Source organism: Cyphomyrmex costatus, unplaced genomic scaffold (assembly GCF_001594065.2).
Source record: "Cyphomyrmex costatus isolate MS0001 unplaced genomic scaffold, Ccosl1.0 scaffold29, whole genome shotgun sequence".
Lineage (NCBI taxonomy): Eukaryota > Metazoa > Arthropoda > Insecta > Hymenoptera > Formicidae > Cyphomyrmex > Cyphomyrmex costatus.
In genome coordinates, this window is record NW_017277017.1 from 1,551,927 (window position 1) to 1,577,363 (window position 25,437).

General features: G+C 31.1%; 5 protein-coding genes across 5 annotated transcripts in view; 2 read left to right on the forward strand and 3 right to left on the reverse strand.

Moving 5' to 3' along the window:
• Positions 1 to 8,024, reverse strand: part of DNApol-alpha73 (DNA polymerase alpha subunit B) — a 12,554-nt gene extending 4,530 nt beyond the window's left edge. The window contains exons 1-2 of the mRNA XM_018541508.1: positions 7,946 to 8,024; positions 7,075 to 7,313 (exon numbers count right to left, since the gene is read on the reverse strand). Coding sequence (XP_018397010.1) covers positions 7,075 to 7,313; positions 7,946 to 8,024 — 318 coding nt within the window. The remainder of the gene's footprint in view (positions 1 to 7,074; positions 7,314 to 7,945) is intronic.
• A 3,198-nt stretch (positions 8,025 to 11,222) lies between these two features.
• On the reverse strand, positions 11,223 to 14,736 carry DppIII (dipeptidyl peptidase 3). The gene is made up of 4 exons (XM_018541504.1): positions 14,579 to 14,736; positions 13,353 to 13,653; positions 11,483 to 13,244; positions 11,223 to 11,380 (listed from the first exon to the last, which is right to left on the reverse strand). Exons 1-4 carry the CDS (start codon positions 14,734 to 14,736, stop codon positions 11,223 to 11,225), a joined length of 2,379 nt encoding a protein of 792 aa, XP_018397006.1.
• A 924-nt stretch (positions 14,737 to 15,660) lies between these two features.
• Positions 15,661 to 17,484, forward strand: LOC108775217 (protein FAM50 homolog). Its single transcript, XM_018541520.1, has 5 exons — positions 15,661 to 15,757; positions 15,933 to 16,696; positions 16,882 to 17,036; positions 17,112 to 17,224; positions 17,317 to 17,484. The coding sequence occupies exons 2-5, from the start codon at positions 16,024 to 16,026 to the stop codon at positions 17,435 to 17,437; spliced, it is 1,062 nt and encodes a 353-aa protein (XP_018397022.1). The 5' UTR covers positions 15,661 to 15,757; positions 15,933 to 16,023; the 3' UTR covers positions 17,438 to 17,484.
• Positions 17,485 to 17,953: 469 nt separating this feature from the next.
• LOC108775237 (uncharacterized protein C15orf41 homolog) lies at positions 17,954 to 19,953 on the reverse strand. Its single transcript, XM_018541543.1, has 6 exons — positions 19,783 to 19,953; positions 19,348 to 19,452; positions 19,071 to 19,201; positions 18,908 to 18,987; positions 18,629 to 18,678; positions 17,954 to 18,347 (listed from the first exon to the last, which is right to left on the reverse strand). The coding sequence occupies exons 1-6, from the start codon at positions 19,878 to 19,880 to the stop codon at positions 17,960 to 17,962; spliced, it is 852 nt and encodes a 283-aa protein (XP_018397045.1). The 5' UTR covers positions 19,881 to 19,953; the 3' UTR covers positions 17,954 to 17,959.
• An 841-nt stretch (positions 19,954 to 20,794) lies between these two features.
• Positions 20,795 to 23,795, forward strand: LOC108775262 (protein enabled homolog). Its single transcript, XM_018541572.1, has 8 exons — positions 20,795 to 21,071; positions 21,210 to 21,423; positions 21,525 to 21,672; positions 21,958 to 22,069; positions 22,435 to 22,488; positions 22,601 to 22,762; positions 23,050 to 23,174; positions 23,371 to 23,795. The coding sequence occupies exons 1-8, from the start codon at positions 20,975 to 20,977 to the stop codon at positions 23,554 to 23,556; spliced, it is 1,098 nt and encodes a 365-aa protein (XP_018397074.1). The 5' UTR covers positions 20,795 to 20,974; the 3' UTR covers positions 23,557 to 23,795.
• Positions 23,796 to 25,437: the final 1,642 nt, after the last annotated feature.

A 25,437-nucleotide genomic window follows, 5' to 3' on the forward strand; every position in this document is an offset into this window, starting at 1 on the left:
GAGGGGGGGGGGAACAAAACACACAGGACAAAAATTTGGAGTAACAAAGGAACGAACTGAAGAAAGAAAACTCGAAATACAGTTTCGAAAAGAAAACGATTTTTTCCAGTCAAAAAGCTTCAATTAAAAAGTAACGGTTTTTTCGGCAAAATATAAAAGATGTTCAGTAAGTAAAAATGACAAAATATGAGCTGTTACTTCCATTATTCTTAAAGAAACAAAAGACACACTTTTATTAAAACTTAGTTTAAATTTTAATTAAAACTATTAGTTTTTCTTCAAATAATAAAAATATATACTCGTATGATATCAATGTCTATCACTATATACGCGCTCTACATGCTTTTACATAATTACATTTAAAAAATGAAGACATTACGACCCAGACATTTATTCGATCGCAAACATAAAGATTCTTTTTTCTTAACTCGAATATTCTGGGCAGAAAGCAGAGAAAAAATAAACTCTGACAATTAAACAAATCATGCATCTCGAATAAAGAAATGAGAAATAAAACAATGTTTATTGCTCTACTAGCTCAGGTAACAATGCAGTAATGTTGTAATTAATGAAATAAAAGAGATATAAATTTGATATTTACAAAAAAAGACGAGAAAGTTTTACTGTAGACTTCAAGTAGCACGGAACATTTCAACAGTATTATTGCAATGTTACTGCAGCAACAATACATTGTTGGAATGTTCTATGTGCTACCTGAAGAACTGCACTAAAACTTTCCTTCTCGTTCTTTAAATTTTATTAAATATAAACTTATTAAACATATACCTGTTTTACTTTGTTAGATGTAATGTTACTCCAATATTGTTGAAACATTCCATGTTACCTCTGAGGCATAGTACAGCAAGGTCTTTTGTTTCGTTACAATATTGCTTTCAGCAAATATCGAATAATTTATCTATTTTACCTTAAATATAGAGTGTACTAGTTCAACAGGAAAAACAGATCTGAAGTTAAATATGTAAAACAAAATTACTTCGTCTTCTTTTCGAGAAATCGGTCTTCAAAACCCGAACACGTCTGCTTGTCTTGTGTGATTTGATTTCTCTATTAGTACACAAGAGAACGGAAAGTACATTGTTATAATACTCGAGTGTCTGCGAAAGTAAAACGGATTCTTAATCAATATTGACGAACTAATATTAGCAGACAAACAGTAACGTTAGTAAACAGATTTGAAATGTAGAGTCAACATAGAAATGGTCTACACATTTAATATAAGTGTTTATAATTTCACAAATATTCTTCTATACTATAATTTCTTATATACAAAAGTGATAAATTATTTGAATATTGAAAGTATTAAATGTGCTGACATATTCATGTTAAAAACTAAAAATATATCCCGTCAAAAAAAAAAATTTCAACACTTAAATCTTTTTAGATCCAAATAAGAAATAAAACTTCACTATTTCAAAAACTAATAGACTACTAATAAACTTTTTACTATTTTTCTTTCTTTTCTAATTTGTGTAAATTATTAATTTATCAATAATTACATAAAAAACTGCAAAAATTAATCAAACAATTCACATAATATTCATAATATACATTTATCCGTTTTTGAAACGAGATGAAAATTATAAAAGTAAACAAATTCACCAAATATCGACTAATAAAGTTATAAATATACTAGTAAATTTTAAAATAGTCCTTCTGATTCAAGACAAACAAATATACAGAAGCTACTTACGAAAGAGGTTCACATTCGTTTAAAATGTCCACTATCGCAAGTCGACATCGTCATCTCGCTTCAATACTTTCGCCGATGTCCCGGTTATCTTTCACATCTCTCGATCCGCTGCTTTACGACAAATCGTGTCGTCGACCAACCAACCGACCGGACCCGTTGGAACATCCGTTCGAACATCCGCGAATATCGATCCATCTCTCGGTCGAGTCACGCGGTACGAAGATCAAGAGACGAAAGAAACGCGCGACGAGCCGAAAGCCGTGCTGGCGAGGGAAGAGATTGGAACAGTTGTTGTTCAATTGTGCTTAATTGATGGAGAGACACCAACGGGCGCGCGCGGGCGTGCGAGGAACCCGTCGGTCAAACGCGATATCGCTAAGCGCGAGTTATTCGCGTAGCTTATCGGCGGGAACGCGCGTCTCTCGATGATTCCACAGCGATCCGATCGAGGAGAAAGTGCACGGCGAGCGAATGCCGACAAAAGCTGGCCGGGGGTTTCGTGCCGCCAGTGAAAGGTCTGTCCGCTGGGAAATTTTGACCCTTCAACGGAGGTAGTCAAAAAAAATCGTCCACAATGCATAAGAAGGCCAGAGAAACTTGTTTTCCTTCTTACAAAAACTTCTTCAGTAAATTCGGAGTTTATACGCTAAAAGCAAAAGGAATAAAAAGTATGTACTTACGTCGATCATTTTAAAGAAATAAATATTAACAGAAGTAAATAAATAAAAAAATCTCACGGATTCTATAAGAAATTATATTCCGTGGAGATTCGCGTTAAAGATACTGATTATGCGCAAATAAAAGCCAATAATTTAAAAATATATTTTCCTGCAATATAGAATATTAAAAATATTATACTTTGTGATTCTTAATGGTGGGAGAATTCAAATCCTATCTATGCTCCCATATTAATGCCTGTTAATGTAGAGATTAACATTAATCTCGGTTTAATTTACTCTTCATTTTCTAAGAAATAAAAAACAAATTCTAAGAATTCTTAGAAATAGATGAAGAATAAGTTGAATCAAGATTAAAGTATTAAGTGTTGTAATTTTAAGGCTTAATTTCACCAATATAAGATTAACTTTAATCTTGTTTCAGTTTTGTTTCAATCTCTGAAATTTTCAAAATGAATAGTTACTCTAAAAAATAAAATTTCGCTCTTAAAGACTGAAAATTGGATCTCTCTTTTTCAAGACTGGTTCAATTTTTTAGAGTATAATTCTACTCTAAAGAATTTAGAGTATTTTAATTTTTTTAAATTCTCAAATCTTTCTTTTAAATACACACACAATTGCTTCCAACAATAAAGATTAATTTTAATCTTGGTTTAACTTACTTTATCTCTTTCTAATTCTAGAAAAAGATAAAAAGGAAGTTAATCCGAGATTAAAATTAACAACACTGGTGAAGAAACGGATATCATTCTTTGAATTAAAAAATAAGATAAATTATTAAACCAATTATATAAGATCAAAATCTCAATCTTAGTGAAACCGGGTTTCATGCCAGTTTCTTACCAATAGCTTAATTTTAATTTTCAATTAGCTCTTTATTTTTTCTAATCCAAGAATTAGAAAAAAATAAAAACAATTCAACTATTAAAATTAATCTACATTAGTAGGAACAGGCATTAGAGTTAAAAAAAGATAAAGAGTAAGCTGAACCAACATTAAAGTTAATCCATGTTTGTGGCACATGCATAACAGATAATTAACAAGAACTTTTACTCATATGCAACAAAGAGTTCCGTTCAATTATCCGACGAGCTCACTGCATCCCGAATCCAATCCACAAAATAGATATCGAATAGAAAGGGAAGCGCCGTGAGATTTGCACTAGTATTCTTTGTGTACTCATCCTCTCTTTCTCTCTCCGACATACCTAATTATACTCTAATTATATACCTACTTCCCTCAAGAGTGGAAAAAACGGCGCGGTTCTTCTAGCAAAGAACAGACTTTACGGAGTACCGCCTTATCGTTCGTTGTCGGAGCAACAGGTTGCAGCGTTGCAGCGGCGCGAATCAACAGGATTCGTCGAAGCCAACGGTCGTCGCACTCGCGTCCGCGCGACGCGGCGCCTTTTCTCACGCATGCGCGCGCGCGTTGCGGGCGATCGCGACGCGAAGATCAATCAGGCGAGATCGAAGCTTCGATCCTCCCGTTTCCTTCCGAATTTCTCCGCTGGACTACAATCCTCCTTTCGCGAGAATTCGAACGTACGGACGCGCGATCGGCGGGACTGGTTGCGCGACTCGTTGCACTCGCGAGCTTTTCGCTCAAGCCGAAATCGTACCATCATGGCCGCCGTTACCGCTTCGTGTTCTTCTCGTACACCGTCACGTTAATCGTCGACGTCGCGCGGACAACTTCTCCAGAGCCGTCGATGCGTTTTCCCGTGCGATCCCGAGCCGATCGCCGCACGAGAAGTCGCAACTCTCGGAAGGCCGGTAATTTCACTCGCAGAGACGCGATTGTCAGACGCCGATGGCGGCGACGCGTTGCCTGACCTGACGCCATCGAGAGATACCGAGTCACAGCGATACCGTCGCGCGACCGATACCACCGAGCGCAACGCGATCGCGAGGTGCGTGCTAATTTGAGGAAGCGTCGAATGGCCGGGAACGTGAATCATGCGTGATTATCTATCGGCACTGACGAGAACAACGAGACGCGCGAAATAAATGCGAGGGAACGAGCGACGAACAGACAACGACGCGCCGGAGTCCTTGAAAACTGAAATCGTGCCCTTCGAAAGAGATCTGCTCGCGGCTCGCTAAGGAGAGAGGAGGGAGAAAGAGGAAGAACCTTCCCCCTCCCACCCGCAGCCGCTGGAACAGCGCGCTCTTCGTCCTCGTTCCGCCAATGGAAACGGGTTGCCCCCTCCCTTCCCACCCCAGGGAGATCCTTCGTGAAGAGAGCCGAATGTAGAGCGACATGAAAAGGGCGGGGGAAATTTACCGAATCTACCTGAGTGTGATTTTTCTGGCGGGAATTACAGTACCACCAAGCGAGATGCTCTAACGATGCTGTTTCAATCGCTTTTTTTCTTTTTCGATCTCCGAGAGACAAGTTTGGAATATGAAATTTATAAATAAGATAAGAGACGTTTTGTACACAGGAAAGTCATCATGAACAATGAAAGACAAATATTGACAGAGCACGTAAAATATTCAGGTACCTGAAGTATCTATTGAAATAATACCAACAATGCCATTCACGAAGGTCAAAGATCTCTTAGAATAAAGGAATTTTTAAAAGATTTCCGAAAAGAAGATTGTATAATATTTAAGATAAATATTTATCTTGTATGATTTGTGATGTTAACTTATGATAAGTAATAAAATGCTTTATTGAAAGAACTATTTTTTAGAGAAAAAAGAAATTTTTCCTAAAGGACTAATTCGAGAAATATTTCAAGAACTTTTCTAGATTTTTCACAGTTTATCTTATCTTGAGCATTGTTCGACTACGATTTGAAAGCTCATATGCTAGAGATTTGCTATTTCGACCGAAGGTCAGCTAATTGCTTTCCAAAAAAAAATTGCATTTCAAAAAACGCACATGATTTTATTTGTACATTACGATCCTTGTTGCAAATTTTTTTATTATTAGACTAACATAGTGCGAACGCAATCGCAGACATTTTCTTATATTATTTTAACATAAAAGGCAAATATTATATAATCACAGACTTCCTTATTATTATAAAACAAATATTCTTTTACCATATTACTTTCCGCGTAATTTAATATTGCACAGATCACTAAATAGTGAAATTAATCCAAGTAACAAATTAACCAAGCAAAAAATCGGAGATTTTTCCCGTCAGTCAAAGAACAGAAGATTGGTCCCAAAAACTGGAGACTTTAATCGAAAACTGAAAATCTGGCAACCTTGATTTTTTTCCTAGAATTTGTATTATTCTGCCCCCTCCCCCTCCCTCTCAACAATTATCTTGCGTGTTTTTAATGTATTTTTAAATTATTAAGAAGTATTAAAATAAATTATAAATTTGCCAAAAATATGGATAAAAATATGTATATTTATAACAAGCGACCTTTTTCACTATCTCACATTTATTAACAAATATCTCGAAGAATTTTTTAGATTTTTCTAGGATTTTTTTACAATTCATACCAATCTATCAATTTTTTTGCTTTGCATTTGTTCATGTATATTATTTTTAAATTTTGAAGAAATATTAAAATAAATTATACAATAATTACAAAATTAGAAATATACATATTTACATTTTTTACAATTTCTTCAATTTTATATATTCAGTAAAAAAATATTTCAAAGATCTTTTCCACATTTTTCTAGGACTTTATACCATTCTGTTAACATTTCTTCTATTCATTGTTTATTTATTCTTAAAGTGTAAGTCAAGAAATATTAAAATAAATTCTAATTATAAATTTGTCAAAAATATATATAAAGTTCTGACACACACACATATCTCAATTTTTTAAAATAAATTATATATTCTTATCTATATTGAATAATTCAAAATAATTATTCTCATCTATTTTGAATAAATCAATTTAAATAATTAGATTTCGCTCGTTTTTTGCAATACAAAGTATAAAGAAGAAACGGTCTAAATCGAGCGGTAATAAGATTTTTTTATAAAATAAATTTCTAGTTTACAATATTAATATAACATAAAAATATAAAATATAAAATTATATAAAAATAATATTGAACGTTTCTTGGAACACACGGGTCCTTCTTCAGCGATTCTTATCGATATTACAGTGTAGAGATGGAAGCATAATTTTACGGTCTAAGCGACGACATGGTATAGTATAATTTGTTCAAAGAAATTAATTCTCCTGTTTTTATGTAATGTGGAAATTGTGTAATAAAATGTCTGAAAACAGGAGCATCTTTACATATTCATCTGATTCTGTTAAGTGGAAGTGTTACAATTAATTTAAATAACTATTATAATTTATATATGTATTTATGAATGCATTAAAAGCACGATTTAATTATATCTGAGGCATGTTATTTCTAATAACTGAAACTCGGAGTTTAACAATATTTATTATATCTACTTTTATATAAAATTAATATAGAAAATAATTAAACACAAGCATAGTATGGCAGATAAAGCTGGTCTGTCAAGCAAAAGATTCCTGGTAGGAACCAAAATATTTATGCTCGTGTCTTCTCTTGGGAAAGGCTCTCAACTCCCAAGAGTATTCTTGCCCACAGAAATACCTCTTGGAAAATCTGCCATCCCATATGCTTGTGACAATTGAATAAGCGTGCACCACAAGCATATGAGACAGGTATAACATAAGCCAGATTTGACCTAGCATAAGAAAAAAAAAGAATAATTGTAGAACTTACTTTAGATGGTCGTCCACTTTCAGTGCAGCCATACATGCTGAGTACATCATCGTTATCTATGTTTTTGTTATAATGTGATGTGTGATCCAATTTATAATCCTTCTTCAATATCATATGCTCCATCTTAATCAGATTGTCGATAGTAGGCTGGATATCAGCATCGTTATTGACACAAAAAGTGACCCACAATTCGGTAAGTTTATCCAAGTCCACATCGTAATTGTTGCAGAATTCAAAACCTATGCAATACATATGCTCAGTAAAGAGAACTAATTCCAATCAAAAGTAAAAAATTAAAATATTTCTATTATTCCAAAATTCTATAGTCTAAAATTCTATTATAAAAATATTATCTATTATAAAATAAAACTTATTATTTATTTATCAAATAAAACTTCTGTTCTGACTTTAGTTCGAGTTTTGAATAACATTAATTTTAATCACGTATTTAACTTAATACTTTTTATTTCTTGTTGCAAAACCAAAAATTAAAAAATTTTAAAAGATTAAGTTCAATTATAATAAAAATTAACTGCCATTAATAATACTGACGTTCTTTTAAATCTTTTAAATATTTATTTGTAGCGAATGTAAACCGAAAGATTCCTCAATTTCAAAAGTGAGGTTAGACGAGAGCAAAGGGAAAAGTCTCGACGTCCGTTTCAGATCATGTATAAAATGTTCTTGTTTTACAAGATATATTTATTTGACCATTCAAAACAATTCAAAGCTACAACTCTATTCTTAATACAATAAAAAATAAATTTTCAACGAGTAACGATCTGGGCAAGTCGAGACGAGACATGTTTTAAGGAAAGATTTTTGATATTATAGTTGTGTGAAAATTGCAGTAAATCTTGAAAGTACTTACATTTATCGAAGACGACATCATTTTCGATTTCACAGCCCAAATCCAGGAACAGCTTCCTCAAAGATTCCTTGTCTTCCATTTTAAAGTATTTAAAACACTTGAACACTTGGTCTTACCACGCGTTCTTGTGAGCTTGTCCCTTATTGCCGCCAAAAACCGGATCCTCGGAGCTCGAAGCACCTCGGAGATTTAAAGCGTAGAGCATAGACATATTTATAGAAATCTGTGTAGAAATACAACTCAGCTTGCATCAGATGGACACTTACGCGCGTGCGCAACAGCATTCATATCTGTTCGTATGGTCTGTTTTTTGTTTCTGCACTGTCTGATTTAAGTGCACACTGTGCAATAAGTCGAAATGAAACAAACGTATATTTATTAGAGAGAAAAAAAAGGAAAGATGAACTGTGCAAGTTCAGTTAAAAACAGACTTGTGCCTCTAATAACGATCGTAGTATTGAATTCATCCAATCAGATTTTAAAGAAAAAGAGGGAAAATCAAAAACACAAAAATGTTCAATCAGATTGTATAAAATTCGTTCTTTGTAGTTGAACTTTTAGCACTTTCTATTTTTCTTTGTCCTTGAAATTTGATTAGATATTTAATTTTTTCAGCTCAGTGTAAGAACTCGGCCTCAATAATAAAAGAATTGAATAAACTACGAAGAATAAAGAGGATAAGACGTAAGATTTCAATCTACTATAGTACAAAATCCGAAATACATTCATGTTTTTAAAAAGTTGAAATGTTATTTCTTATTCTTTTTATTGCATTTTGACCCTTAATATTATGAAAAATAGACCTAAATAGATTTTGTCTGAAAAAATATATAACTAAAACTTTCTCAAGTACTTTCATGTTCGACTTACATGATTCAAATTACGAACGTTAAAGATACATGTATCTATTGATTTCTAACATTACATACGTTATTACGTTTATTTAACGTTTCATACATTGATTATAAATCACCTTGTATATTATTTAAAATACTTGTATATTATTTATAATACAATTAAACTTACAATGTTTTCAACTTGTATTTATAAAGTAATTGTATATTCATATATAACGTACAGTTACCTTTGAATTACATATACAAGCTCGGAATTTTTCCAACTGTAAGAGCCTGTGTACAATAGAACAAATATTTAAAAAATAGGAATAAATATTAAGATTTCAACCTATTTAGATATCGGTTACACTAGGGTATACGGTTTCTGATAGGTTGAAATCTTAATATTATTTATTAAAATATATGATGTAGAATGGCTCAAGTAATAGAAATTAAATAAAAGTATATTGAGAAGGGCTACGAGCTAAAAACAATAGATTTAATGTTTATAAAAAAAAATGAAAATGACAATATAAATATAATTACAGACGTTTCGACTCCGATCGGATCATTTTTTTATCAATGTTAAATATATTATAATTTAAACAGTAAAGTGTAAAAACAATAAAATAATAAAAGGATTACAGACGTAATTAATAAGTAACTCCTGGATATTAATGCCAAAAATTATTTTTCTTACGATGTATATGTGTCGCTATGTACAATGTACGATATGTCACTGATAACTCCATTCCAAAAGACCCATTTAAAGATCTTACATATAGTTTGCAAATGAATAAAATAGTAGAAATTGTAAATCTCTGATTGTCGTGTATGTGTTGTAATTACAATCAGAATATAAAATTAGTTAAAGTATGAAAAGATATGTAGAGATTGAAGCAAATTGCGATGAAGCGACCACATGTCACTTTCTACTGTTATGTTATAATCCCTTTTCAACATACTTTTATTTAATTAATATTTATTCCTATTCCTAATACTTCCTCCATTGTACACAAGATCTAAGGCTGGTAACCATAATCGATTCTTATATTTAAAAACCATCTTAAGTATAATATCAGCGCACCCCTCGTCCTGATGAAGTGAGCGGCATGGTTCACGAAACGTTGGCATTAATAATGAAGACACTGCGATAACCCGCAAACCTTCTGGTATAATTGAAGAAAATACCCGTGAAAGCCTCAAATGCGTAATCCTAAGTATAATATAATCTTAATATGATGTAGATTGTCCGTTCAGGCCATTTAATATTCTGGCTATAAAAAAAAACATAATTATAAAAAAACTTTATCTCATACACGGATACATAATTATAATTGATGCAATATTGTAACATTAGGCCTTCTTTGTTAGAATAAAATTTTATAATTTTTTATCATTATCAGATACAATATACAATGTTAGTTAATACATGTTACTCAAATAAACGCCCTAAAAAGTATTGTGGAGTCACTGGTGACTCATATGGCGTAATGATAAAGTCACAAAATTGGCCTAATTTATACACGAAATGTATTGACAGTCTTGAAATAAGAATCGATTATAAATACCGGCATAAATACATCCTCTCGTACTCATCTCAAGATATTTAGCGCTAAATTAGTTGTCCTTAAACAGGACAAATAATTTATTGACGAATATTGCGCTAGAATGTTATGGAATACAGATCACAATATGATACAATCTGCAGTCATACAGCTTTAAAAAAAATTAAAATTGACACGCACCATATGTACACATTCAATCCTGAAATAATTAATGGTCACGTTTAATAGAATATTTATTTTGCATTTGTTAAAAGTCTTTTTTGCTGAAATGAGTTCCTCTAGAATAACTGAATCTAGAAATATAATCCAATCGCAAAATATTTACTAACCACTGACTTGCAGAATTGCATCACAAAAAAATTTTTAGAAGTTTTAACAAAACTATTAAAACTATATTCCTAATAAATAACAAGATAATCAAAAGGCTCAGTTGAATAAATCAAAAGAAACAAATAAAATGCCAATATGAGCCAACCCAAGTTATCAGTGTGTACTTTTTATACAATTTATTATTCATTTCAAATAAATTGTATAAAAAATACACACTGATAACTTGTGTTGACTCATATTGTCATTTTATTTGTTTTTCCTAATAAATATTTGTTTAACTTAAAACGTTTATTCTCTCGACTTCCACATTTTTGTGTTAATTTCTTTTTTTTTTCACTGGCCGTATTAAATCATAATAAGAATCGGAAGCCATAATAAAGGAAGAAATTGCCTTCTGTTAAACGCGACCATTGCTATTTTGTGTAAGAAATAATGTGTAAAAAAGTAATATTTTTAAACATGTAACATCGGCTGTTCTGGTAAATAACCAGACACGAAAAGTTACACGAAATTTTTAACGATTGAATCGTTTGGACAAATATTTTAGTAATATTCTGACTCAAAATATTGTTTATCTTTTTCCCAGAGTTCTATCAGCGTTTCAGATACGTCTAAACTTGGAAATCTTTCTGTCCATGATTGAATAAGTCCCGCGAACGATGGCTCATAGTTTTTCAGCATCACGTTATTAGAATTGAGACCTAAAACAAATAGAAAAAATTAAATTCATGAAAATATACAAGTACACAGATAATAAAAATATTTAAAGAATAGCAATATATAAGGTTTTCTTTGATACAAACCATCAATAAATGTGTTTGATTGAACAAAGATCTTCCTTGGTTCTTTGCGAGATAGAATTAAGTCTCTCCAGCGACCCCATGGATATGGTCCATTTGCGGGTACCTCGCTGTATCTGTCGTACATTTTCTTAGCAGACTCAATATCTCCCATACTCTTATAAACTTGTAGCTTCAGGAGAAAATCTCCGATGGCCTTTTTGCCGACCGTGAAGATCTTGCTTCGATCGACGGTCATACGGAGATCAGTTCCACCCTCAGTTTCGACGACATTGACGAAATTCTGGCCTGCCTCCAGACACACTCTGAGCAGGACATAACGCGCTTGAGAGTGAGCTTGAGACCACGTTTGCGTGGATGGTTGATACATTTCGAAAGCCTTTGCAAAACCACCCCACAACAAAGATAACCAGTTTACGTAGATTATATCCTCTGCTACCTGTCCTTCGTGACCGAATATTTTCATCGTTTCGTTCTCCAAGCTCAAATAAAGACCGACTGCCTCTGCCCTGCATTCCTCGTATGTAGATCCCAGAGAGCCGAATTTAGAATCGTAAGTTTCTCCTTTCAAAAAGAATTTGTCTATCTTACCACCAGTAAGAGGATTTATCACAGCGTCACGATCGAAGTTGTAGGTATCCGGCCCCGTCTGTTTGAATAATTTACCGGTACCATGACCGAGAAGCTCGTGGAGACCAACTTGCACCTCAAAGCTAGATATCCTATATGTATGCATCAATGCCTGATCAGCGTCAGATAGAAATGGAATTGCACGAACATCCTTCAAATGCGCAGGTATAACGTTTCCTAATGATACATTTTTAAAGCCTTCAGACTGTCTAATCTCGTCGTAATTTGGGATGTTTATTCCCGACGGAATACTGGAACCTGCGAACGTTAAAACGTCTAAGGATGTAAAATCCGGTCTCAAAAATGTGTCCTTTTCAAAATTCTTGTTCCATGGCAGTTTGGGGATAAATTCTTCAGCTCTGTTGACTAGTGTAGCAAATTTCTCAGACATTTGTCTGTTCACCATCGCTACAAAGCCTTCGAATTCTCCTCGTTGACCAGCGGGATCTCGGTATGTCTCGATGAAACCGATATAAGACTCGATAGACGGTCCTTTATCCTTTATCCAAAGACGAGAACCGTCCTTATGGTCATCTAAAGATCCTGTTGTAAAATGTTGGATGTATTTTTCTAGCATATCTTTTTCAATCTGGTTTGATGCGTACTCCTTAGCTTTCTGAAGGTTTTCCACAACAAGCACCAAGAGTTTGCTGTAATCTCCTCTTGTAATTTTAAACTTGGCATTTTCAAATGTTTCCTCGCACAGTGTTACTTTAGGATTATCCGACGTCTCCACAGATGCTAATTTGATCTCGTACATATTAATATTATCGTTATTCGCAGGATCTTTAACTACTGTCTTGAAGCATCTTGCGTTACAGGATTCTAATCCTTTATGTTGCATAAAAGCGTTGACTCTGTCAGCATCTTCTTCAGTACAGTTCGCAGAGAAATAAGTTGTGATACCTTTGTCACCTAATCCCAATGATTTTAATTTACCTTTTAAGGAAAACATGGGTTCTGATATTTTATTCCATAGAGCTTGAATCTCCTTAGAATTAGTCTTGTATGCCTTTGAAGATCTTATTATTGCCTCAAATAATCCTTTCGGAATATTGGGGATAATTTTAGTATCACCCATGGCCTTATAGTTGCCTGCATTTGCAAAAATTCCAGAACTGTAAACTAGAAAAGCCTGAAAAAAAAAAGATATTCCGTGTCATTATGTGAATGTTAACTTAATAATCTGCAAAAGTAAGAAATAAAGAAAAAATATACAAAAAGAAGGAAGCTCTTCTTGTACCGTAAATTGTTCCTGAGTAACACCAGCGCGTACAGAGGAATTTTCCAAGTCTTCAAGAGATTCTGAGAGAAATATTTTTTGCAACAGTGCAAATATCAGTGGAGACTCCGGTGATGTTTGTATTAATACTATCAATCCTCCGTTCCATGCCGCTTGGCTCAAGTAATGAGTATACAATTTTTCCTTTTGCGTCAAAGATTTGAAGGCAGTGTCACATTCCAGTGCAACAACAGGTTGATCATTTGGCAATGTGTACAAAGTTTTATCTATATCACTCATTGTTGAATAATATTGCTGTATACTGAAAGAAAAACAAATATATAGTATAGAAATCATCTATCTAAATTATTTATACAACTATGATTTAAAATATTTTGCAAATTTGGCAATCAATAAAAAATATCCTAAACAATAACCAACCCGTATTGCCTTTTAAATTTGAAATGCTATATAGGTGAATTTTTACCTGTTCACATTTTGAGTTTAGTATAAATTTTGTTTATTAAAATTTTGAAAGCTTAAAATAAAATTTAATCCTGCTGATCTGCTTTGTTTGGATCAATATGATTAAAAAGCTCTAAAAAATCAAAAATAAATTTTTACAGAAAAAGATCTTACATTAATAATTTGATAACAATGTTACCAAAAATTAGAAACCAATTTTTTAAATAAAATTTTAGCAAGAAAATAAAATATATTTTGAGTCAAATAGATCAGTAGAGTTAATAAGATTTAACATTTTGAAATTCATTTTCTTTACATTAAAATAACATTAATTCGGTTATTCAATACTTATAAACCTATAAAGTAGACATAAAAAGTGTAAAAAAATTCTTTTTTATGTGGAAAGATTTTCACCTAAAATAGTAATAATGTAAAAAAAAAATATAAATAGTATGTTAAAATTAATATTATTTCAAAAATCAAAATATCTTAAACTTTCTGCCACTTCTGTATACTTGACGAATATAACTTCATTGAGATTAAACCTCAATGCAATAAAACAATATGAAAAATGATCTTTGTATCCATTCACAACAATAGAAAAGCGGCACAAACAAGTTCCTTTTTTAATATTTATACTATGTATGAAAAATTGAGATTGGCAAGCGAGTTTCAGTCTTGGATGTTGACAAATAAAAAGCAACGCGTTATTCGTAAGATATCATGGTCTGACAATTCGAGTCATGAAAAAAAACAAATATTAAATGTTAAACGTAACGCACCACGAATACAACCTGCCGGTTGAATTTCGGAAGGGTTTCGTCCCACGAACGATCCTCGCAGTACACGGCAATGTGGAATGCGGTTTCTTGCAATTTGCGATTAACCTGAATACAATCGAAATTCTTGACAATCGTGACTTCGATATAATACGAAACATTGAAAGGCCAAGAGTGTAGATAATAGACATCAATCGCAGCAACAAAGCAATATGGAATAATTAGGAATAATATATATGTAATGCCAAGTATAAATAAACAGCTTGATTCGTGTGTCTCCAATAAAATACAGCAAATTTTGAGCTCTTCGAAAATCTCGAATGGTATTGTAAGAATATAAAGTTAATTGATATAAAGTAATTAGAGTGAGTTTTGAGAAGTTCCAGGCTACTTACTTACCAAATCAAATAGGAGCGAGCATAAGAGTGAGGGAGATCGCAAAAGAGCTTTGTCGGAGGCTTTTATCTTAGAATAGGTGTACCTAGATCAAGAAAGATAAGATAATAATTCGCTCGTTATTATAAACGCATGCCTGTTACCATGTGGGCATTTTTCAAACGTATGTGCCGAGTCTAGATATTCGTAAGTCGCGACTGTTCGAGGTAATCGCTTTATCATTGAGTTATTAAATTTAAATTTTGTATATCTACTAAATTTTCCTAAATTATTCAGAATACTTATATTTATTTAATCTTTATATGATTTGTAATATTATATAATGGTATAATTTTATATTTATCGGAAAACTGGTAAAGTTTTCTATTATTATTTGCAATAAATGTTGTCTGATATCTTTGTAACGAGACAACTTCAGATGCATCGGATTATTCTTTATCTTTTTCTAATTCTAGATTAGAAAAAAGAGAAAGAGTAGGTTACTCTGAGATTGACTGAGATTAAGTTAATTGACGCCATTTTATGCTAAAAATAAGCATTGGAATAACAATTGACGTCACTATTATTCTTATTTTCTAGGATTTTCAATATTGAACGTTTGCTTCACTGTGCGCGTATGTCTAGAATCTTTCTCACTTTAATGTGGTCAGAATGGTCAGATGTTTGCAAATGCTGTGCAGTCTGTGTGAATACTGGTGAATACTGGTGAATACTGAGAATGTGAGATATTTAACTTCAGTTTACTTTGTGTAACTTCTGTGGATTGTAATATTTTTCACGATCCAGGTAATACATAATAGAAAATTATATTTATATATGAATATTATTTTGTTATAACTATTGAAACAAACATAAAAATTTTCTAGGACAAATTCTAAGATTATAAAAATTTTTTGTTTGTTTTTTAAAACAAATTTTTTAGATGTTGCATTATATATTAATATAATATATTTTTATCTAGGATTTGGTGGTTCTTGTAATAAGTTTAGTAGAAGCAGGAAACTTGTATACTCTTGTAAATCTTAAATAGTAATTGATTAGTCTCATAAAACATGGCACATTACAAAGGAGCAGCCAGCGAAGCTGGCAGAGCCATACAATTGATGAAAAAGCGAGAAATTGCACAACAAGAAATAGAATTGCGAAAGAAGAAAATCGAAGATGACTTGAAGATTCATAATATAGAGAATAAATTTGCGACGCATTACAATGCTGTTGAACAACAATTAAAGACCTCCACAATTGGCTTGGTCACTTTAAATGAGATGAAAGCAAAGCAGGAAAATATAGTAAAAGAACGAGAAAGGAAGCTTGCTCAGAAGGAACGAGAAAAAGAACAAGAAAAGGAAAGAGCATTAGCAGCGAAACAGGCAGAAAAGAATAAACAGAAAAGACAGATTCAAGCATTGTCCTTTAATTTAGATGAAGAGGAAGATGAAGATGAATCTGAAGCTGAAGCTGAAGCTGAAATCTCTGACAAAGACAATGCAGAAAAATCTGTAAAATCAGACAATACTCGATGTAACAAGAAAATCAAGAAAAATCCAGATGTAGATACAAGTTTCTTGCCAGATAGGGAAAGAGAGGAGGAGGAAAATAAACTTAGAGAGGAATTGAGACAAGAATGGGCTACAAAGCAGAATGTATTGAAGGAAGAAGAGATTGAAATCACATTCAGCTATTGGGATGGATCTGGCCATCGTAGGAGTGTTATAATGAAGAAAGGTAAATACCTTAGTGATTAGAGAATTATAAAAGTATAAAAATACACTGTATCATCTATACTACACCAAATTTTTGCAAACTTTTACTTTTGACTTGTGTTAACTTTTAAAATATCAATGTAATTGTACTGCATGAGAGAGTTTATTAAAATATTTTAAAATTATTTTTCTTTTTTTCATATATAGGTAATTCTATCTATCAGCTTCTTCAGAGATGTCTGGAAGTCCTGAGACGTGAATTTAGTGAGCTTAAAACGGTAATGGCAGATCAGTTAATGTATGTCAAAGAGGATCTTATATTACCGCATCATTATACATTTTATGATTTTATTGTAACTAAGGTAAGAATGTTCAAGTAATAAAGCTTATCGCAATATTGTCATCTTACTTTGATAATATATTAATATTGCAATTAGGCACGAGGAAAAAGTGGGCCTTTGTTCACATTTGACGTTCACGATGATATTCGAGTTATGCACGATGCTTCTGTCGAAACTGAGGAGTCACATGCTGGAAAAGTTTTACTTAGGTAATTAATAAAAAAAACCAGTTTGATTGTATTGTATAATTTCTTTCACAGTTTTTATTTCTTATAATTTGTTATCCTTTTTATATTTTTAGATCATGGTATGAAAGGAACAAACACATTTTTCCGGCGAGTAGATGGGAACCCTTTGATCCAACAAAAAGTTATGACAAATATACAGTGTCAGATAAAAACAGAAAGAAAGATAAGCTCTGATAGATTTAGATTCAATGAATTATTCAACTATAAAGAATTTGAATTCAAAGGACACTACACTATACTATAGTACTGTCAAATAACTTTACTTCATAGTGTAATTAATTCATTATGAGACATATTGTAAAATATATGTATATATATTTTGTAGCCATATATATTTTTAACGACTGTGATTTTAATTCATTTAATGATAAGTAGTATTTAGTTTATTCGATTATATAACTCAATTTAACTTAATTAAGATATCAAAAGCAGGATTTGTGAAACTTTAAAGAAAAATTCTAGAAAGTATGAATAATTTATAATGACTTAAATATAATTATTATTAATATAAATATATATATACAAAAATTTGATCTGTTTTGATATAACAATCAGAAATAGTATTAAAATATTAATTCATTATTGGATTGTTTAACAAATCTATTTACAATTTCTAGACAAATCAGTGTCTTAAAAATAATTGTACAAAAATGTATAATAATTGTACATAAATATATACAATTATGTCGATTATAATCACGTACTATTTGTAGATTTGATACAAGCCGGGTCCATGTATGTAATATTTTCAGGAAAATGATCCATTATAATGAACTTTTTCTCAGTTGATTTAGTGAGACAGTCAAGGAATCCAAACCAGTAAATGACAAGCCCGAATCCAAATCTGTTCCAATAGCTCAAGAATTGTTCCTTCATATATTTTTGATGAACATCTATATTACCAAATCGTGCCTTTGATTCAATCCAGTTTATTACATAACCATTCACTGCAATCGGTACTTCCAATTTAAAATCTGGAGTCTTGTCATAGCCTCGTAATCTTAAGTGCTCTTCGTTACGAAATGCAATATTTCTTTGTATTAAACAATCTTGAAGTTTGATTTCATTTTCTTGTCCTATACATCTAAAAAAATATATCTCTTGTGTAAGTTTTGTAATTTATTAATTTATTTCATTTTTATATAAGTTTATGCCAAAAAAGTTAAGAAACATAGAAAGATAATTCCAGATCACATTTAATAAAAATTATAAATTTCTAAGAAATTCTCTATTGAATATTATTTCTTTTATTTTCTTTAGAAGGACAAAGAATTTTACTCAATATATAAATGCCTATAATATTGAAAAATATAAAATAATAGATTAAAATAAAATATGTTGATACATGTAATGAAGGAAACTTACATTCCCATTGCATCAGCTATTGGTCCATATAAATCATCGTATAATGTACACTGTGAAAAGAAAATAGTAAATTCTTTCTCCAAAACTTTATTTTTTTAAGATATATATAGATTAATAATCAACATTTAGATTAATTTATATTATTAGATATTAATCATTAATTTAAATCATTAAATATTAATTATATAATAATAATAAATTAGATACATTTATTAAGTCAATAATCAAGATATGTAATTTCTTTCTATGGAATATTATATATCTTCTCAGGCTAATTACCAAATAAATTTCATATGCAAGATTCTTATCATCAATCAGTGTAGTATCCTTAAACAGCTTGGAAATTAGATTTTTTGAAACTGAAATAAAATTTTACTGTCATTAAAATCCAAAGATGTTAAAATTAATTGCTTATCATTAATCAATGACTATCAAAAGTTACCATTTGCATTGTCACGCATACAATATTTTTCTAAAATATTACGGGCTAATAAAGCTGGTGCAGCATCGATATCTTTTGCTATTCTTAGCAGAATGCCTACTGGCTCTCCATTCTGCACTGCTTCCAAGTAACTAGGATTTAAAGACAGAGAGATAAAAATAATTAAATTTTAAAAAGTAAATTTTTTGACATATATGCATATATATATATATATATATGCATGTCAAAAAATTATATATATATATATAATCGCTTATAATATTTTAAAACCATTCACCTGTCATAATAATTTTTGTTATTTCCAAACAGTCTGACATGATTGTTTTTCATTTTCTGTTGTATTTCTAAAGACAAGATGCTATATAATGTGTTTGGATGGATGCTGTATAAGCAGAATAAAGAATCTTATAAGTAGTCCAAGTATTTTAAATAATTCTGAATTTATTAAAAATAAGGAGATTACGTAATTATGTTGGATTGACAAGTTTTTAAAGAATTTCTAAAAAATATTAATTAATCAGCAAATCATTTAATTTTACTACTTATCCTTCATAAGCCTCTTCTACAATAAGCCGTAAGTCATAAATCAGAAGAAACTAAAAATTGACGATTGTGATTGGTCCATTTCTAGTTTATGACTTATAATTTATGTCCTGTAACTTATTGTAGAGGCCCATCAGAATTGAAGTTTTAATAAAAAAAGAATTCTTACTCATTAAATTTCTCCTTTAACATTTTCGCACATTCTCTCGACAGGCCTCGAAAATTACGAATTGTCATCATAATTTCGTTGTACATTTCGGTCTTCATTATTTATGATTGTTTACATCAATAGTCATAACTCATAACCTCACTGAAATGCTCAGGTGTCTCATCTCGGTGTCTGTCAATTCTATTATGCGCTCTTGTCACGTGACAAACAAGCGCATGCGCAGCAAAGTAACGGCAAATGCAGGAACGCATATTTAATTGACATAAATTTGTATTAGCATAAATAGAATTACTTTTTATTTAAATTAAAAAAAAGTAGGGAGAACGAATTTAATTAGAAAGTTTGCTGTAAAAAATTTTATTGATTAAATTAATTACAAATTAAATTTTTACTTTTGCGATTACCGAGAATCCATTTCTATGTAAATTTTATTAATTTATTCTCGATTTAGAAATTAATTAATTTTTTAATAATTTTAAGAGCTAAAAAAGATAAAAAGTATGTTAAATTGAGATTTTGATTCCATTCAATAAATTTGGAGCAATCCACAATGTCTCGACAATTTGTATATAATTATTGTTTATAAAACATATATTTTTGCTAGTAGACGTCAGAAGCCGATGACGAAACTGTAATTTTCCAACTTTTTTTCGTTTTTGATATAAAGTCGATCAGTTTGGATTACATTATCGCTTATACTTTAATTGTAGAGAAGAATTATTAAATCTGTAATAGCAGTTAGAAAAATACTTATTTGAAAATTAATCAATAAAACAGACGATTTTAGGATTTCCACTAAAGGTTGTGTTTTGAAATTTACTGCCACAGTATTGAAAATCTATAGCTTACGTCACGTGTACTATAGATTTTCAGTTACTGGCATCAAATTTTAGAACACTGCCTTTGTGTGCCATGTTTGTGACACATTTAATTAGTGTCAGTACTGTCAGTGTGTATCGCGTGCGCATGCGTATGTGATGTATGCGCCGTAACCATCAAAGGATCTGTGAAGTTTGTTAACATGTTCTGTGGTCTGTTACAGTCTGTTGGCAGTCAAATTTAGATGAAAGGATGGATTTTCAAGATTATCTTAGCCGCCAATGCGACTAGTACAACGGAACTGACTTATTGATAATAAATACATAGTGCCGTATAGAGAGGACTTATCAGGTTTAACAGATAATAACAAAAAATGCCAGCGATACTAGTCGGACCGCCGCAACGCAATGAGCAAATGTGGCAGGCGCTAAAGACTCATATTTTAAGAGAGCGACAACGAAAGAAACAAGGTGTTTAACATTAACTGTTAAAATTGAAATGTAGCACATAAGATGAATATATCTATAAGTTTTATTTTGTTTCTCTTTTTGATTGAATGGAATTCCTTCTTACAAACTCGTTTGTAAAAATTATCCATTGTATTTCAGAACAAGAAGCTGATGCCGAGGAAGAACGTCTACGCAAGGAAAGAGAGCGCCAGCAAAAACAAGATGTGATGACATTAGGTGAAACACGAGAACAAATCTCAAACTTAGACAATGAACTGTCTCAGTTGAAAGCGGAGAAGCATCAGTTATTCTTACAATTGAAAAAGGTTCTGAATGAAGATGACAGAAGACGACAACTTATAAAAGAAACCAGGTTTGCAATTGCAATGTTTGAAATTCCATTCAGGAATTATAATTAATAAATAAATATTTGTACAATACTTGTACGATAAAAAAAATTATTTTACTTCTCAGCGTTTGTTCAGAAGTTTCAACGACAGTAGGAGGATATCCTGCAACTGGTCCGAGAGTAGTACATCCACAACTATTTTTGCCATTACCACGTAGCAGTAGTCCTCTTTACAAGGTTGCTGTTGGTACACCAACACATTTGTTGCCAAGTGTAAGTAAAAACTTCCTTATCAATATATACTTTGGCTATTTTGTATATATATGTATATATATATATCAATTATAATATATATATCAATTATATATCCACACAAAAGTCAAAATTAAACTTTTAAACATAAGTTTATGTGAACATTTTCTTGACCTCACACACATTATATTGTATAAGTTTAATCCTGATCTTTGCAGTATTTTACACATACTATATTTAAAAAATTTACTGTTAAAAATATTTTTTAAAGAATAAATTTTGCATTTCAATATTTTTTGTCTCTAGGGAACTTTAAAAAGGACTCATACTCCATCGCCACCACCGACTGCACCATATCACAGTGCTTATGGCTACAAACCGCCACCATCTATCCCAAGTTATAATCCACCTCCTCCTAGTGAGTAATACAAATTATGTAAATATTTTATAAGAATAGCATATATTTATTTGTATTAATTTACATTCGTTGGCAATAATGCTAAAATTTTAGAAAAAAATAAGTTTAAAACCACACAAATTAGTGTTTAATGCCTGTTTCCACCAATGCAGATTAACTTTAATCTCGGTTTAACTTACTGTTAATCTTTTTCTAATTTTTAGAATTAGAAAAAGACGAAAAGCAAATTGAACCGAGATTAAAGTTAATCTGCATTAGTGGAAATGGGCATAAGTAATAACACTATAATTTTTTTACTGAAAATTCTATATTTAAGTTGTGAAGATGACATTGAATATTAGTGCTTTGTATTTGTACTTATGTAGAATCTGAGGAAGCTGCCAGAAGATCTGGTGATGCTCGGGCAGTTCTTTGGAACAGTGAGTGAATTTCTTTTCCGTGTCTCTTTGCTTTCTCGAATATAAAATATAAATGTTTACCACTGCTTTTCCATACTCATTCATCTTAATTATTTTTCTTCTTATTCGACAGAGAACAATCAGTACTCTGCATCGAACTTTTACTCGGCGCCCACAGGCCAGAGTGTTTACAGTTATTCCGCACCAGCGTCACAACCATCTCGAGAGCCCTCGGAATCAGCTAAACCAGTTTATCTTTCGAGCGGTAGAGCACCATTAGCCACACACCAGACTGGTAATATAATTTATCTCATCAATCAACATTAGTTTAATATTACATTTACTTATTTTGTTAGAAGTAAATTAATAAATTCATGAAAGAAATAAGAAGATAATCGAAAAAATTTTGCTACAAACAAAAAGAATATTACATTCACAGCTAGTTTTTTAAACAAAAAAGAAATGCGATAATAGTTAAACGATAATAATTGCATATTGCGATTCAAAATAAAGTAACACAATTTTTTAATTTTATTTATTAAAAAATTATATTTTTTACTAAAAAAAAAGTTATCCTTGTAGCATATGTAACTAATTTACACTCAATGGAGCATAAAGGTGCTTATGGTGAAGATAAGTTTTACCTGCGCCCAACAAATCACGTTACTGTTCACGGTGGAGCTATCCCGATTCAACAACCGCCACAGGTCATGTTTAAACAACTTTTTTATACCTTTTTTATCGTTTTATACAAAGCGAAGAAATTAGTTAACAAAATTGGAAATGAATTTGATCAAGTTTGGCAGCAACTATTTTGTACATCCATTTTAAAAATACATTGTTATAAAAATATTATTGTACATTTACTTGTTTTTGAACTTCAATCTTTATTAATTAATATAGGGTGCGAAAACTGGCGGGATTACTTCCGGTTATCCTGTACGAGCACCTCAACCACCACCACCTAGTTCATACCCGCCACCACCACCACCTTCTCCTGGTACCTATGTGAGTGGTTCAGCTGCCAACGTACCTGGTAGGCTATTGTATACACAACCTGGTGCTCGCTATCTTCAACGAGAAATATAGGATCGTACATTTTAATGAAAGATTTTTTAATCTTTAGTTCTTTTTCGTGCAGGATCTAAAATATTGAAATCTATGAATTGCAGTCTGTGCGTTTGATGGATCATTAGACCTGTTCTTTTTGGCTAAACTTTTGCACCAATCCTGTTTTCCTTTTCTCTTCTCCTAGAGAGAAAAGGAAGAAAGATAAACTGGTGCAAGTTCAGTCAAAAAGAACAGACCTATTGAACAGGAATTAATAATTAGTCAATATTTGTGAACACTTTATAAAATATAAAGTGGATTAGTATGTGTACATATATAAAGAATTAATCAAATTAAGAATAAAATGTACTTGTTCTTTTAATACAAATTTTTATTTTTTGGTTATTACTAAAAATTGTCTTTTAAATTTTTATCTGCAAATATTTGTAATATCTTTGTGATATTATTTTGCGAAAATATGTTGCATTTAAAAGTTATAATTGATAAAAATTTCTTACGTTTTGCTGTTGTATCATTAAATAATAAATTCTATTAAGCATATCAAACGCAAATATCAATAAGATGTTCAAAAATTCAACCGACATACTTTCAGAGATTGTCGGAGCTACCCAAAGGATCATTTTTGCAAATAGACCTTTTGGTGTCTCCGGCAATCTCTGAAGTTTGTCGGTTAAAATTCCGAACACCCTGTATAAAAAATAAGAATGCATGTGTATGAAGTTTATACCCTGCACAAATCACAGAAATTCATACTGTAAAATCATATTGTAAAATTTGTAATTATAATTATTTGACAAAGGGTACTTGATAAAGAAATATAATACAAACGTATAATTCAACACACACACACACACACACACACATATATATATGTATATTATTATACATTGTATAACATATAAAAAGCCTGTAGTTGTTCGACAAAAAATTCAATTTAATACGTAAATAAATTTGTAATTGTACAATAAAAAAGATAGTATATGCTCAATTGTAAACTAAAAATAAAAAGAAAAAAAATACTCTATATAAGAAAAAAATAATTACTTCTTATATCTTATATTAACATTAACCCCCGTATTCATAGTCAGACCTTATACTTAAGGCTTCCTTAAATTTATCTTTAGATACTCAGTAGATACTCAATAAAATGATTCGTAAATCATCTGAAGATAAATTTAAGGAAGCCTTAAGTATAAGGTCTGACTATGAATACGGGGGTAAGTTCCTAGATATATGTATAATGAATTACAACATTGTCACAACTTATCATTTAGTTACAAATTAACCTGACTTTTATTACTATTCATACAATAAGTAAAAAAAATATGATATCGTATCAAATCAACTTATAAAATACAAGTTATAGTATAAAATAAAATTACAAAATAACAAAAGAAATAATTAAACGCAAATGCAAATTTACTTATTTATAGCCTCAGTTGGTCTAGAATATTCTGCAGATTTTCTCCAAATTCGGAAGTTGTATCTATCATTTGTTGTTTCGTTATATGTTGCTCCGAACACAAATGTGCACGAAGGTTGATAATGCCGCGTACTTCTATTAAACACAGTTTGCAATAAATGAGTATAATACTCGTCTCATTTGGCTCCCTGTACATAGAAAGAGTACAAGATATTAATATTATATAAATAATTAAGATATTAATATAAATAAATAACAAGATATTAATATAAATAAATACCAACGTATTTTAAACGGTCCAAATTTAATAGAATATATTATTAATGATGTATCACTTACTGATGAGCTAAAGCCTCTAATTCTAACAGATGTCTAATCATTTCTTCCAGATTATCGTTCCTATCATTTAATTCTAATGCTTTGTGTAAACCATAGACATTACTTTTCTTCGATGTTTCTCGAGCAGGCACGAGAAA